The sequence below is a fragment of the Setaria viridis genome, chromosome 9 (genome assembly GCF_005286985.2).
Source record: "Setaria viridis chromosome 9, Setaria_viridis_v4.0, whole genome shotgun sequence".
Lineage (NCBI taxonomy): Eukaryota > Viridiplantae > Streptophyta > Magnoliopsida > Poales > Poaceae > Setaria > Setaria viridis.
Window position 1 is genome coordinate 7,314,680 of NC_048271.2, and position 14,442 is coordinate 7,329,121.

General features: G+C 49.1%; 2 protein-coding genes across 2 annotated transcripts; one reads left to right on the forward strand and one right to left on the reverse strand.

Moving 5' to 3' along the window:
* The first annotated feature begins 1,898 nt into the window (after positions 1-1,898).
* LOC117836443 (uncharacterized) lies at positions 1,899-3,126 on the forward strand. The gene is made up of 2 exons (XM_034715866.2): positions 1,899-2,106; positions 2,214-3,126. Exons 1-2 carry the CDS (start codon positions 2,029-2,031, stop codon positions 2,796-2,798), a joined length of 663 nt encoding a protein of 220 aa, XP_034571757.1. The 5' UTR covers positions 1,899-2,028; the 3' UTR covers positions 2,799-3,126.
* A 2,406-nt stretch (positions 3,127-5,532) lies between these two features.
* On the reverse strand, positions 5,533-10,663 carry LOC117836961 (coatomer subunit alpha-3). Its single transcript, XM_034716491.2, has 3 exons — positions 10,292-10,663; positions 9,224-9,718; positions 5,533-8,774 (listed from the first exon to the last, which is right to left on the reverse strand). The coding sequence occupies exons 1-3, from the start codon at positions 10,497-10,499 to the stop codon at positions 5,818-5,820; spliced, it is 3,660 nt and encodes a 1,219-aa protein (XP_034572382.1). The 5' UTR covers positions 10,500-10,663; the 3' UTR covers positions 5,533-5,817.
* Positions 10,664-14,442: the final 3,779 nt, after the last annotated feature.

The following is a 14,442-nucleotide window of genomic DNA, read 5'->3' on the forward strand; positions in this document are numbered from 1 at the left end:
TTTCCTACAAATTACCTATCGAAATTCATGTTTTATCTGATGGCTTGAGATTGTCAAAGCAAAGCATTTGTGTGTCCGCTTATTGTGGCACCTGTATATTGCCTTAAAATAAATAAAAACAAATGTAAACCATAACTGAAACTAATTATAATCTCCCAACAACCCTATCTCCTTTTACGATACCCCACAACTTTGCATTGCCAACCTCTTATCCTCTATTTTACTCAATCACGCCATAAAAAATCAACTCGGGCTACACCACAAGGTGAGGCGCTCGGGGATCGCTTCGATAGTCTCATGGATCTCCTACCCGTGTACAGGGCCATCTCCTCCTCCTCGGTCGGCAGTGGCACCGCAACATCCTTCTGGCACGACAATTGGCTGCCGGTTGGCCGCCTCAGTGAGGCAATGCCAGCACGCTACAGGCACTCCACGGCGCCAGATGCCGTCGTAGCAGCTGTCCTCGGCGCGCCACTGAGGGACCACCTTGTGCCACGCCTGACAAGAGTAGCGGCAGCTGAACTTGCAGCCTTGGAGGAACTGCTGCAGCCGATCGAACTCTCAGGCGACGCTGACATAAGAAGCTGCCCACTTGCAGCTCCGGATGGTGTGCTCCGGGCGGGGCCTCTGTACAGAGCAACCATGGCTGCGCGATCAGGAGTGAGTCCTTTCTACAAATCCATCTGGATCAACAGAGCGCCCCCAAAAGTGCGCTTCTTCGGGTGGCTCCTGGTGCAAGGTAGGATCCAGTGCAAGACCAACCTGCTGCTGAAAAAGGTCGTCGACAACGATCGCTGTGAAGTTTGCAATTCTGGCGCTGAGTCTCCTGATCATATGGCACTGCGCTGCCCCCTTGCGACTCATCAATTCTGGGCTGCAGTCGGCGTGGTCGGAACTGACAGTGGCGACCCTTTGGGAGATCCCCAGGCCGGCGCGGCTGCCTGCGTCGTCCTTCACCACATACATCCTCCTGTGCGCCTGGCAGCTGCGGAAGCACCGACACGACGTGGTGTTCCGAGGACAGGACGCCTCTCCCTCCCACGCCTCATGATGGCCTGCAAGGAAGAAGCACGTATGTGGCGATGCACCAGATTACCTCGCGACGAGCAAATGGTGACTGAAGCCTGATGTCAAACGTTCTGTTTCTGGTTTGTAAAATTGTTGAACCTTCCTGGTTTATTGAGCTTACAATAAGCTCCATGAAATGAAAAGGTGGGGATTCTCTCCCCCCGTCACACCTAAAAAAGCCAACTCGGATTATCTTCTCGGTTAATTCGTTTGATCCGAGCGCAGCGTGTCTACCAGCAACATAAAACACCATGGCATTCATAAGAGCGCAACGGTATCAACAAAACGGCGTACGGAGAAAGTTACAACTAATAAAGTGAAGCGACAGGTGGTCTTGAAACGCATGGACCTCCACCGTTTCCATACACGTCCAAAAAATCACTAAAAGTTGTTATGACTTGCCGTGACATGCTTTGCCTGTGTTTATTTCTCCACTGATTGGAAATTCAGAATCACCGCGAAACTTCCCTTTCCCTTTGGCATCACCAAATTTTTCCACAGCACTTCAGCGCCCTCGTCCTGGTCTGGTCAGCCGCCCATAAAGTCTTTTCAGAAAAGAAAAGGCCGACCATAAAGAAAAAAAAACAAATTGAATGCCCTGGGCAGCCACCACGGTCGACACTCGACAGCGCACGCAGGTGCCGAACGGTCGAGCTGAGCCGCCGAACCCCCCGTTGGAGTGGAGACCGGTAGACCGCGACCGCGACCGCGAGCACCCGCGGCGCCGAGCCGGGTCGCGCCCCGGGTACCACACCACCCGACAGATTCCTTGTCGAAACTGTACTTGCATTCCCTGAGGCCTCTCCCCCCCTCAGATCCGCGTCGTCGCGGCCCCCCTCCCTCTCCCCCCCACCCCCCTCCCGTGCGCTGCGCCCCCAATTCCCAGTCCCCCCACACGCACAGACACGCCGAGGGAGGGAGAGGAAGCGACAGCCAGCAGCCAAGGCGGCCGTGGCAGGCATGGCCACTCCCACTTCCAGTGGCGGCGGTGGCTCGCCCCCCGCCGCCTCCGACCTCGTGCCCCCCTCCTACCCCGAGGCGAGCCTCCGAACCCCTGCCTCTCCCCTGCTCCGTTCCTTTTTTCCGCCAGATCTGCGCCGATCTGCCCAATTGACTGACCCGTGACCGTGCCGTGGCCCCTGCAGATGATCGTCGCGGCGATCGCCGCGCTCGCGGAGGAGAACGGCTCCAGCCAGGCCGCCATCGCGCGCCGCATCGAGGCGGAGGCCCGCGGCGACCTGCCGGCCTCGCACCCGGCCCTCGTCGCCGCGCACCTCTCCCGCATGTCCGCCGCCGGGGAGCTCGTTGCCGTCGCGGGGGGAAAGTACGCGCTGCCCCCGCCTCCGCCTCCGCCGCCGGCCCCGCTGGCGCCGGAGTCACCAGCTGACGACGAGGACGACGACTGCGCCGACGAGGAGGAGGCGCCGGAGCCTCTGCCACAGCCGCCCGCTAAGCGCGGGCGCGGAAGGCCCCCGAAGGTGCGGCCCCCGGGCTTCCCCGCCGCCGGCCCCGGCCCCGTCGGCGCGCCTGGAGCTGCCGCCGCCGCACCCCGCCGGCGCGGCCGCCCGCCCAAGCCGCGGGACCCGCACGCGCCGCCCAAGATCCCGCGGCCGCGCGGCCGCCCGCGCAAGAACCCGCTCCCTGAAGGGATGGCGCCGCGGCCGCGCCCCGGCGCGCCGACGACGGCCAAGGCGGCGCGCCCGCAGTTCGCCGAGGTCGGCTTCGTGTGATGCGAGGACCCCTCTTGCCGGCAGGCCGGGGGCGGCGTGGGTGCAGGCGCTAGCTAACATTTTGCCCTTGTTCCAGCTGTTGTCTGATGTGGGGTTTCTTCTTCTCAGTTCGCGTGTGTTGTCTAATTCCGGGAGCGTGTAGGGGCGGCAGGAGTCTGAGTGGACGCAGGGCGACGGCGGCGGTGGCCGGCGGTGTGTCGTGGTTCGTGGTGTTGCTACCTTACTGCTATTGGCAGTGGTCGGAGGGTTTCGCCTCCGGCGGTGTATCTTGTGTCTCCTTGTCGCGCGCGCAATGCAATGCAGTTAGTCTGATCGTTTCATTTGCCAATCTTTTGTCTTCTCCGTGATGATCCATCTGATTTTGTTTAGCTCAGCCAGCCAAGAATTGCAGTGATTCATGGAATATGCGTCTACGAGATTGAAATCAGCCTGCTTCGATCTGTGGCCTCGTTAGGAACGATGATGAATTCGTTGATGTTTGTAATTTGCAGTTTGCTGTTGCAGTCATGGATCGATGAACAGGATCAGTCCATCATCTCTGCTGTCACAACACACACAGATGATCCAGCGATTGTGTTGGATGAAACGCGTGTGATCTGCTGATGTAGAGAAGCGTCGGTGTGACAGGACGAGCCGATGGACTGCCCCCACCGGATCCGATGATCCTGTGTCAGTTCCGGGCGATGGTGACACACAGACACTGGCCAGTCCTAGGTTTCATGGTGGCACAACCAATGCAGCCGCAGAAGGTTGTTGCACAGAAGACTTGGGCACTTTTTAGTTTGGTAGGTGCCTGTGCAAGTGAGCCTGACACGTTCTGATGCTTGTCAGCTACGCAAGTCGCTGCTACTGGGTGTGCTGTTCACGTGTAGTTAGCTCAAGATTATGATCTGTCAAACAAACAAATCTCACTTGACTCGAGTAGATCAGGGGTGTTTGGATACCAGACGTTAAACTTTAGCAGGTCACATCAGATGTTCGGATGCTAATTAGGAGGATTAAATATAAGCTAATTACAAAACTAATTGCACGTATGGAGTCTAATTCGCGAGACGAATCTATTAAGGCTAATTAATCCATCATTAGCAAATGGTTACTGTAGCACCACATTGTCAAATCATGGACTAATTAGGTTTAATAGATTCGCCTCGCGAATTAGACTCCATCTGTGCAATTAGTTTTGTAATTAGACTATGTTTAATACTCCTAATTAGGGGGTGTTTGGTTCCTCCCGTAGACTTGAGCCCCTATCCCATCGAATGTTTAGATACTAATTAGAAGTATTAAATATAGACTATTTACAAAACTCATTACACGGATGGAGGCTAAACGGCGAGACGAATCCATTAAACCTAATTAGTCCATGATTTGACAATGTGCTACTATAGTAACCATTTGCTAATTATGGATTAATTAGGCTTAATAGATTCGTCTCTCCGTTTAGCCTCATCTGTGCAATTAGTTTTATAATTAACTTATATTTAATCCTCCTAATTAGCCTTCAAATATTCGATGTGACACGGACTAAACTTTAGCTTAAGGAACCAAACACCCACTTAGTATCCAAACATCCGATGTAATAGGTGCTAAAGTTTAGCAGGGTATCCAACCACACCTTTAGTCTCGGCAGCCTTGAAAATAACGGAGTTTGTTGGGAATTTTGGCTGCACTGGCAGGCTGGTTTCGCGTCATCTTCAATGTTTCTGCCGGTTCACTCATCGTGCTCGGTTGAGTTTTTCTGGAGGACGTGTTGTTCCTTAACTTTGCTTGGACTTTAACCTTCCCCGGCATCTAATTGACCTGTCTGAAACTCTGAACAGAAGCGCAGTATGGGGGGAACGGATGGAGTGGCATGCGTTCCCTGAATATCTTCCCGAGTCATTTTCGCCCATCGGATACGGATTCCCTTGACCTGCCATCTCTTTTCTGTTGAGAAGCTATCTGATCCGAAAGCAACGCTCGAGGTCCTTTTCGAGTGGTGTCCGATCTCCGGGACCGAAAGGAACAAGATCCGAGTCCTTGTAAAAGTTGTGGAATTTGTTCGGCTGAGCTGAAACTTCATGCAAGTGACACGTTTGAAAAATCTCAGGTTCATCCCTAGCCTTTGATCGTTGCATACCCTCTCTCGCATGCATCTGCTCTTTAGCTAGGCAAGCAGCAGAGCAGTATGCAGGGATTCAAACCCAGAACTGTTCATGCGCTCCAGAACAGCACCGTTACACACAACGTAACTGCAGCGTTGCACGAGAATCTGTTAGGACAAAACCGTACCATAGCAAGAGAATATTTGCCAGCCGGGGAGTGCAGATAAACCGTATATACCATTATATACATGTCATGAAGTTTGCAACACGAAAATATTTACGATAGTCCAATTACCAAAAAACAGCAGCGCCCATTTATCGGGTTAAAACACATCGAAGGACACATCAAAGGCAAGGCAGCTGTGCTCATGGCACTCGATTCTTCTGTAGACTGCGGACACGGCCCTCTCGGCTCTGGCCTCAGCTTCTCGCAGATGAGCCATCAAACAGGTCTTGCACGATGTTTACCTGATGATCTGAAGAGCACCTGACGCAGATCAAGAGAAGGCAGCAAGTTGAATAACCAAGAGCCAGCTAGCAGGTAAACTCTTGCAGGCTGAGGCGTTTCAACAATCAACATATATATCACATAGAACCAACATATCAAGCAAAGATAAGCTCCAGATTACATATTCAATGCACCCGAGACATCCAAAAGGAATTTTAAAGAGTGAAAGAAACTTTGCATACATCAATGTATATCATAGCTTACATAGGTCGATCAAAAGTCTAAGCCATATGGCAAGTGATCACAGCAGTCTCTAGGCAAACAAAAATTATGGTAAGAAAACACGAAAAAGAAAAACTCGAGATAAAACCATGTATAATACTTATTCCTTACAATCAGTAAAGTTCCTGATAAAATATATGATAAAGTCTTACATTTAGAACTTTTAGACACTAGAAAGAATATAGGGGCCTGTAGCTTCCATCGCCTATCTCAACTGTGTCGGGGAGCAGAGGAGGCCTGAGGCATCTGCCCCAACAGTGGCAAGCTCGCATATGGTACAAAGCTGCCCTTCGATGGAAGGAACAAACCGGGATCCACAGTATGGGCAGGAAACATCCTTTTGGCCACGATAGATAGGAACATATGTAGCACCACAGACAACGAATGGATTTCTGAAGTCATAGTTCAGTTGGTGAGAATCATTCTTGTCCTGGCAAGCTTGCATCACCTGCCGAGCCTTCTTTGCTTGAGCCTCCTGAGGGCTGTTCTCAAGAAGCATCCTTGCAAAGTGTGCTGCAGTAGCATAGTTTCTTTGCTTGAAGCAAAGAGCCATAGCGCTTGCAAGCACAAGCCTCATATGAACTCTCTGAAGCTTGCAATTAGTGAAGTAAGCAGCCAACTCTTGTTGACGGGTCACATCATCCCTCAATTCCTTTCTCTTAAGCTCCATTTTCAGACCAAGAACATACTCTTTCACTATCTCAATTAATTCCTTCACTTCATCAACTTCTCTCCGTGAGTCCACCACAATAACAGGAATGGTATGTAAGATGTTAAGGAACTGCCTCAGTGCTTCTGGGAACTTGCCCTCAGTTGTAGCTTTGTAGGCAGCCTTGAGTCTGTCTTCCAATTGTGAGAAGCTGAAAACAAGTGCAGGAGGGCCTCTCACATTAGGACTTGCAGACTCATTCCATCCTTTCTCAACAGCAACTGATATAACTGGAGCAGCAGCAAGTGCACGTAGGTATGTGTGACTGCCCATGTGCAAATCAAGAAACAAGGGCTTTAGAGGAGTGAAGTTCTTGATACCCAACTGACGGCTAAGCAACCGCATAGCTGTGTCAAAGTTCCCTGCAGCCGCATGCTCCCCAGCCAGAGAAGATCTCTGAGTCCAAATTTGGCTGACAGGAATGCCAGGTGTAGGAGCAACAAATACAGCAGAGCGAGCATTGCCAACAGCTTTTGGAGTCTCTGTTTCAGGCGGAAGTTCCAGATCTTCCAAGTCCCAGCCACCTTCCTCACCATCCTCCTCATTTGGTTCACCCTCCTCAGCTTCAACAAAACTATCACCACCATTTGCCACCACCTCACTTGCATCAATAATATCCAAGTCTTCATCACCCCAGTCAGCACCAGCAGCTTCATCATCTTCCTCAAGCTCTGCCCTTCCAGTAGCATCCAGTCCACCTTCAAAAATTCCACGCATCACCCGCAGCAATGGCCAATCACCACAGGCTGTAAGAGGTGCAGGGGGGATCAGCAGCGAGTGAGATTTTCCTTCAGGCAGAGAAGGAGCATTTTCGCCTAATTCAGCAGCAATCCTCTCGGCAATTTCAGTGAGCCCATGAGTGACAGCAGTAACATAAGCAAGTGGTAGCTGCCCAGCATTCTCCAAGATCTCAACTCGCTTCTTAGCATCCCCGAGATATAATGCATTGTGGAACTGTCCCATCAAATTGTTATTCTGACCAGCAATTTTGCACATGAAGCCTACCTTGTCCAAGTAGCCAGTAATAAGATACAGAAAAGCAAGCCTCTCAAAATTCTTTGTCCGTTGGTATGCATATTCCACAATACCAACATTTCCTTGCCTCAGGGCCTCAATCCCCAGCCTGTACCAGTGATCTTTGTCATCAATCTCCTTTGCGGAAGCAACTGCAATTTGAATGTTACCACTCTCAAGAGCTAGGTTAAATCTGGTCTTCTCATCCTTCACAAAATGTAGAGCAACTTCTGGAAAACCTTTCTGCTGCAAATAAGAAATAACAGCCTGTCCACATAGCTGGGAGTTCTTAATCATACTCATAACATGGTCATAGCGTTTTCGGAGAAGAGCGAGCTTGAAAATGTACTCTGATGCATCAACAGCAATCAGCTTGTTCTTTCCATCACGATCTAGGCAAAAAATATTGTTCCCAACAACCCTTGTTATGTAAATAGGAACATCAAGCGTTTTTATGATCCCGCTGTCTCCATTGGGAAGACAGTACTTCATATGGTTCAGTGTAGTGTAAATGAACACGCCATTCTCATCCCAGGCACCACTTTTCACACGGATGGTTTCATGCAATGTGCATCGATGGACAAGCTTCTTGCTAGCTATAACGACTGCATGCTTGCTCAAAAGTGCAACAGATTCCATATCAGTGGACCAAGCAACATATTTAACAGCAGGCGTCTGGAGCTCACCAAGAACTAGCCTTTGCTGAAGATCAAAGATGGCAACCCGGTCTTCAGCTTTGCACAGCAAGTTACCGGTCCCAGCATAGTATATTGCATCAGTCGCAATTGGAAGGGGGCTTTTCTTCACAATTTCATTCTTAAGATTCTTCACCAAAACTTGATTGCTACTCTTCTCAAGGACTGCAAACCTGTTGCGCGCCACAAAAACAGCAGAACCACCAGCTCCCTTCTTTGCCTCTTGCAAATAATCAGACCTGCCAGCTGAATCCTTGGGAACAATGTAGAGTTCATATGAGCCTCCATCAGCATCTGAACAGATCAAGACAGCATTTTCGGTTGGACTGTATGATAGTGTCCTTGGTGACTGGTTCAAGCTAACTGATCCGGGCCTTCTTATTGGAGCCACTTGAACTTCCTTCTGGGTGGAGTATTCGAAGAATCGGAGAAATCGATCCTTCACATAGAAAACAGTGTCACCACTAACACAGAAGGCTGGGCGTTCCCTCTCTAGTTTGAACACAATCATGCCACTGTCATGACCAGCAGCAAGAAGATTCATTTCAGGGTGAGCAGCAAGAATCCAAAAGCGGTCGTGTTCCCGCCTAAATGTTTGAATACCAGTTCTCTTTGTGGCATCCCAAATGCGAATGCTTTTGTCTTCTGAGTTAGACACAATGATGTCTTGCTTTGCATGGAACATCACGCAAGACACATTATTCATGTGGCCCCTCAAAGTATCAACTTCCCAAGCCTTGGTGTCTGCAATAAAGGGCAAATACAAATTATTACATCTCAAAGATTTTCCTTTGTAATAATGTAATAGCTTTTTGTATATGTAAGTTACTAATGAGTAACAAAATTCTGTGTGCTAAACTTCACCATCAAAAGCCACTTTACATGCAATATTGAAATAAAAAATCCAAAGCAAGAAATTACTAATTGTGAGACATGACTCCGGTATTTAGCAACAGGTTACAACATATCGATTAAGCCATACCTAAATGGTATAAATTTTTATGAGGCAAGATATATCGAGCAGAATGGGGAAAAAAAAGAACCATGTTTAGAAACATATACTATTAGGTAATTCTATCATGTGAAAACATCAAAGCATACATACTCGAACTGTTATTGTTCGGCTACACACAAATAGAAAACCACATGCAAAGATAAGAAGTGGTACAACACATGCAACGTAAACCACTTACCATTCATTCTCCATAGCTTCACTTGCCGGTCATCTGCACCAGAAACAATGAGTGGCAAAGAGGGATGAAATGAGGCCCAATTGACACCACGATCATGGCCTTCCAAGACATATTTCACTACAGCATCAACACCTCCAAATAGATCTGTGTTCATCTGGGTGAGACGGAGGATGTCATCTGCAGGTGACACTGTCTTCTTCCTCAGAGCTCCGATATCCCAGACGCGGACAGTCTGATCAAGTGATGCTGATACAACCAAGTCCTCTTTGGGATGGAAAGATGCACACATGACATAGTGGTTATGCCCAGTCAGCACGGCTACACAGGTGCGTGACTGCCAGTTCCAGATCCGGATTGTTTGATCATCACTAGCACTTACGATCCATGGGTACTCATGATGGAATTGCACAGTGCGAATGTAGTCAAGGTGCCCATGAAGTGTGAAGAGGCAGCGGTGCGTCTTGTAATTCCAGACCTTTATCTTATAATCATCACCTGCATTGCATCACAATAACCAAAATCTTAGAATGAATTTAACATGACATCTCAAAGTCTAAAAGTTGTACAAGTAACAATGGTAACACACTAGAGGATACAGTTTCATTAGTCTGAATTCTATAGTTTTGGCATGTGGAAATGAGAATGCCTTTAATATTTGTGACATCAAGTATTGTACCTCATGTTCCAAAATACTATAGAATCCACTGACTATAGTCGCATGAAAATTCAAGTACTAAGGAACTATTTATCATGCAGATCATCGTAAGCACAGATGATAAAACAAGAACCAGATCTGACCAACCAATCGTACCAACAGTTATTTCCTTAACCACTACACTTCCTAGCAAACACGATCTAATCTAGCAGAACTTATAAACAAGTCTAGCCCAAGCGCCCACGATTACACAATCGACGGATCGCACAGACATCAACGTAACCCGCGCAGGCGGGTCCTGTCCGGGAGAGTGAGGGAATTGGGCTAAACGTGCGAAGCGCAGCAACAATATAGCCGGTCATGACGAATCACGCACCAGACGAGCGACGACGAGGAGAGATCTAGCTGATTACCTCCGGAGACGAAGAGCGGCTGGGTGGCGTGGAAGTGGACGCCGCGGACAGGCCCGTCGTGCTCGTCGAAGCGGTCGAGGAGGGTGCCCATGCGGTAGTCCCACATCTGGATCACCCCGCTGTGGAGGCTCGCCAGGATCCATGGCCGCCGCGGGTGGAAGCTCAGGCCCTTCACCCGGTTGCTCTTCGTCTCGAACTTGGTCAGCATCCTCCCGGCCTGGCGTCCCCGGCCACGGCGGCGGGTGAAGCCCGAGACCCTCTAGCCCTTGGCCGCGGAGAGGAGCGGCGAGGAGGTGGTGGATCTGGAGGGGAACGGGAGAGAGGGAGGAGTATGCACCGGACGAGGGAAGATGGGGATCTAATGAGTGATGAGCCTCGGAGCGGTGTGAGGCGGTGGGAGGGGTCATGGTCGTTCGATGCAGGGGCGAGACAATCCGAGACGTTGGTGAGGGTACGCCCGGGTTGTCAGCGAGGCATTAGCGTTGCCGTACTTTGGATCGGAGCGGAGGGGGAGAAAAGAGTACAGGATCACGATTCCTCGGGTTTGCCCACTGTTCATGCTGTTTGGAACGCAGGATTGAACAATTTCGATCCTCTCCTGAACGTGTACTGTGTTTGGAGGAAATAAGATATCCAGACCACGTTGGAGGAAAATCTTCTATGAATGGACTGTCTAACGTTTAAGGATTGGTCAATTGGACAAAGAGGATGAATCCAAATTAAGATGGATGCCCGATCATTGAGAAAGAAGGACGGCCATGAGCCAAGAAAAAAAATTGGTTGCATGGACCGGCGGCTACAACACTGCTTGAGTCGAAAAGAAGAGAGTATTGTAGCAACCAGCATCGTGTCACCAGCACACGCACAAGAGAGAACTCTCCTTCATCTATCTTGACACTGTATTCCAGTTCCTTTCCTATGTTTTTCTTTTTATTCATGTGTGTTTCTTATCTTCTATGAGAAAAGGCTATTAAGGAGCTTTTGTTGGAAAGAAATTGCATATAACAAAGCCATAACCATAATTGACCAGTTGAGCATTTTACGGCAGCTCGATGCTCGAATTTCGTTGTTCGAATACTTCTTGTTCCTCTTCTTTAACACTATTGAAAAAAAATGGGTTTGTTCACCTGAGTGTTTCGGGACCGTTAAACATATGGGGTTGATGGTATGTCGTGGTAGTTTATTTTAGCAAATTTTGGATCGATCCAATGGTCGGAAACAAATCAAACTTCTAAGCCGCCGGGGATGCTAGCCACCCCCAGGCCTCCTTCTAATCCGCCGAGCATCGAGAGCCCCTCCTCCAAGCCCTAACCCTAACACCCGAGTAGGTGGCTGGATTGAACGTTTGAGAGCAGGCAGCGACGAAGGAAGAAGCACGGGCACGGTGGAGGCGAGTGGGTGAGGAAGAAGCAAATCGAACGGTTGAGACTTTTTCGCATGAATCACGAACATTGGAAGTTTATAAAAAAAAATCCGGAAGCAAGAGGATCTCCGCTTTCTCCATCTGCTCATTGGAACCAATCGGCCCATTAGAACCATCCACATGTGTTTCCTCACGAGCGGCCCATTGGGTCCCCCAGTCTCCGGATCCGAACCTCCTACGGTTTCGTTGGGGCGTTTTTAAACTGACCAATCCCTCCGTCTCGATCCGTCTTTCCCTTCAGCTCCGCGGCCTTTATCTTGTCGATTTTAGTTGCGGTATGAGTAGGATTTTGCAGTCGGATCTTAGGATTTTTCGCTTTTAGCTGCGGTACGAGTTTTTGCAATTAATTCTTGTTTACAATGAACTCGAATTCGAATTACAGGGTTAATGGTCTTCGGAAGGTATCGGATTCGTCGAGTAGGCGTCTTGTCCTCAGGATGTCGAGGGGGGACGATGGACGAGGAAGAAGCAATGATCTCAATGCAGCAGCCGCACCTCTATCTCATTTTTGATGACTGGGAGTGTGGATACAGCTTCCGCAAGGTTGATTTGCCATCTCGTGCCCCTGCCCTGATACCTGAAGGCATTGCCCGGGGAGGCGCCACCTGCCTGCCACCTCCCTTCTTCCGCCTTCAGGCGCAGCGGGGGTTGCCCTATTACTTCACTGCCAGTGGATCCAAGATCTGGAGTTTGCATCCCAACGAAGAAGGCAAAAGCCTTGACAGTGGTGGTTCCTGCTTCGACGTCCATGCAGAGAGACCTTCGCCTTCGTTCCTCGACACACTGATCAACCCAAGCCTGTCTACTTTCCCATTGGCAACGACAAACTTGTCACACTTGGGTGCTTGTCCATCCAGTGCTTGGACATTGGCGTGAAGAAACACCCTACCGGGGTAGCCTTGTCATGGAGCGATCCCCTGGACGTGCCTGTCGACTCCATGGATATCATCTCGCACGCTGTTTTCCCGGATGGACGAACCATCTTCGTCAGCGTTGGGTTTGTGGCTGCCGAGTGCACCTACAGCTTTCACCTTTCAGATGATGGAGGAAGCCTTCGCATGTGCAAACACCAGGGTGAGTGGGTACTCCCTTTCCATGGCCGTGGTCACTTTGACGGTGAGCTGAACACCATGGATTGGCCTTTCTTTGTATCGGGAGAAGCTTGGACACATCTGCTCCTGCGATTTGGCGTCTGCCGCCACTTCCCAGCGCCGCCCAGACGTGAAGTATACCGAGGATTACCTGTTCACCATGGACCCTGATGAGACGCACGTAGGTGCCACCCTCGTCTACATGGGACACGAAAGCACATTCTGCCTTGTGGAGTGCATCATCAACGTCTTCAACGACCGTTACGGGGGACCTTACAACTTTGAAAAAGAGAACACGGACCAAGAGAAAACTGATGATTATATGCTTCGGTTGACGACGTTTTCTCTGGAGTACAGCAGTGATGGAGACCTAACGACTGGCCACAGACGGGTTCGGTACTACAAGATGCCTAAAAATGTTTCTAGGCGTGTTTGTCAGTATCCCGTGGCGTTCTGGATGTAAATATAACCTGCATGTAAACCAGCAACTATTCATTCGTGCTGGATGTAACCCAGCAGCAGTTTCAATTGCGTTTGTACTGCATGTAGACCAGCAGTTTCAACTTTCAATTGCGTTTGTTTTGCATGTAGACCAGCAGTTCTTGCTGTGCAGGATGACAAATTTGCTGGTAGGGGAACAGAATTGTATCTGCCAACGCCATGGTTCTGTGGAACCTGATGGAACCTGTCTGCATCTCCATTCCACTGGTTGCAGTTTAACCGGGGTGCCTAGACAGACAACAAACGCCTAGATGATCTGGCTGCTGTGCAGTATCGTGATAAATAGGCATTCGGGCATGCATTTCATACAAAGCTTATCCTTACCTGTTTGCTACTCTGCATGAATATTCAAGGCACGAATAGGTCCACAAAGCCTGAAGATGCTCCATAGCTGCAGGTCTTCAGTGGTAAGAGGATCCGACCAATGCACAACGATCTAGCACACAACAATAAGAGAAAAAAAAATACAGTAGGCAGGAGCGACGACTTGTTGCAAAAGGAATCAACCAACACTGTTACTTATACTGTTGTGTCAAAGGGAACATTTTTATCATCATCTCTTCTTTTTCTATGGCTACCAGCTGCGATGATAGATTGATAGATGACACGCAGCCTGAAGATATTGCTCCATAGAGGATCTGACGAATGCACAACGATCTATCACACAGCAATAAGGCAATAAGAGAAAAAAAAAATAGGCAGGAGCGATGACTTGTTGCAAAAGGAATCAACCAACACTGTTACTTACTGTTTGTGTCAACTGGAACATTTTTATCATCATCTCTTCTTTTCTTGGGCAACCAACTGCGATGAAGATTGATAGATGACAATCATGGCAACGAACTTCAAAAGGAACTAGCAAGGCAAAAAGGTGCAATGTGGCTCAAATTGGTTCGCTGATGATGCGTCTGCATATACAGCACTAGCTAGAACAGTTTTCCGAAAACTGTTCACGTATCATACTCCAATGATTTTAAACTATACACTCGCATGTCCTCCTGCCAAAGTGTCAGGAGAAACTCAAAAGATAAAGGATAAATAAGGAGTAGCTATATATAATCAGCGGCTAAAGACAGTTGAGACTCTGAAATGACTGTGTCTCTGCGCCCAAAAGTGAATGAACTAATTAAACAGCA

Bases quoted from the DNA above. Each gene is read 5' to 3' on its own strand.
- LOC117836443 (XM_034715866.2), top strand. From the start codon at position 2,029: ATGGCCACTCCCACTTCCAGTGGCGGCGGTGGCTCGCCCCCCGCCGCC. The intron at 2,107-2,213 runs GCGAGCCTCCGA...TGGCCCCTGCAG, and splicing joins TGCCCCCCTCCTACCCCGAG to ATGATCGTCGCGGCGATCGC.
- LOC117836961 (XM_034716491.2), bottom strand. From the start codon at position 10,499: ATGCTGACCAAGTTCGAGACGAAGAGCAACCGGGTGAAGGGCCTGAGC. The intron at 9,719-10,291 runs GTAATCAGCTAG...GATGCAATGCAG, and splicing joins GCCGCTCTTCGTCTCCGGAG to GTGATGATTATAAGATAAAG. The intron at 8,775-9,223 runs GTAAGTGGTTTA...CCTTTATTGCAG, and splicing joins GAAGCTATGGAGAATGAATG to ACACCAAGGCTTGGGAAGTT.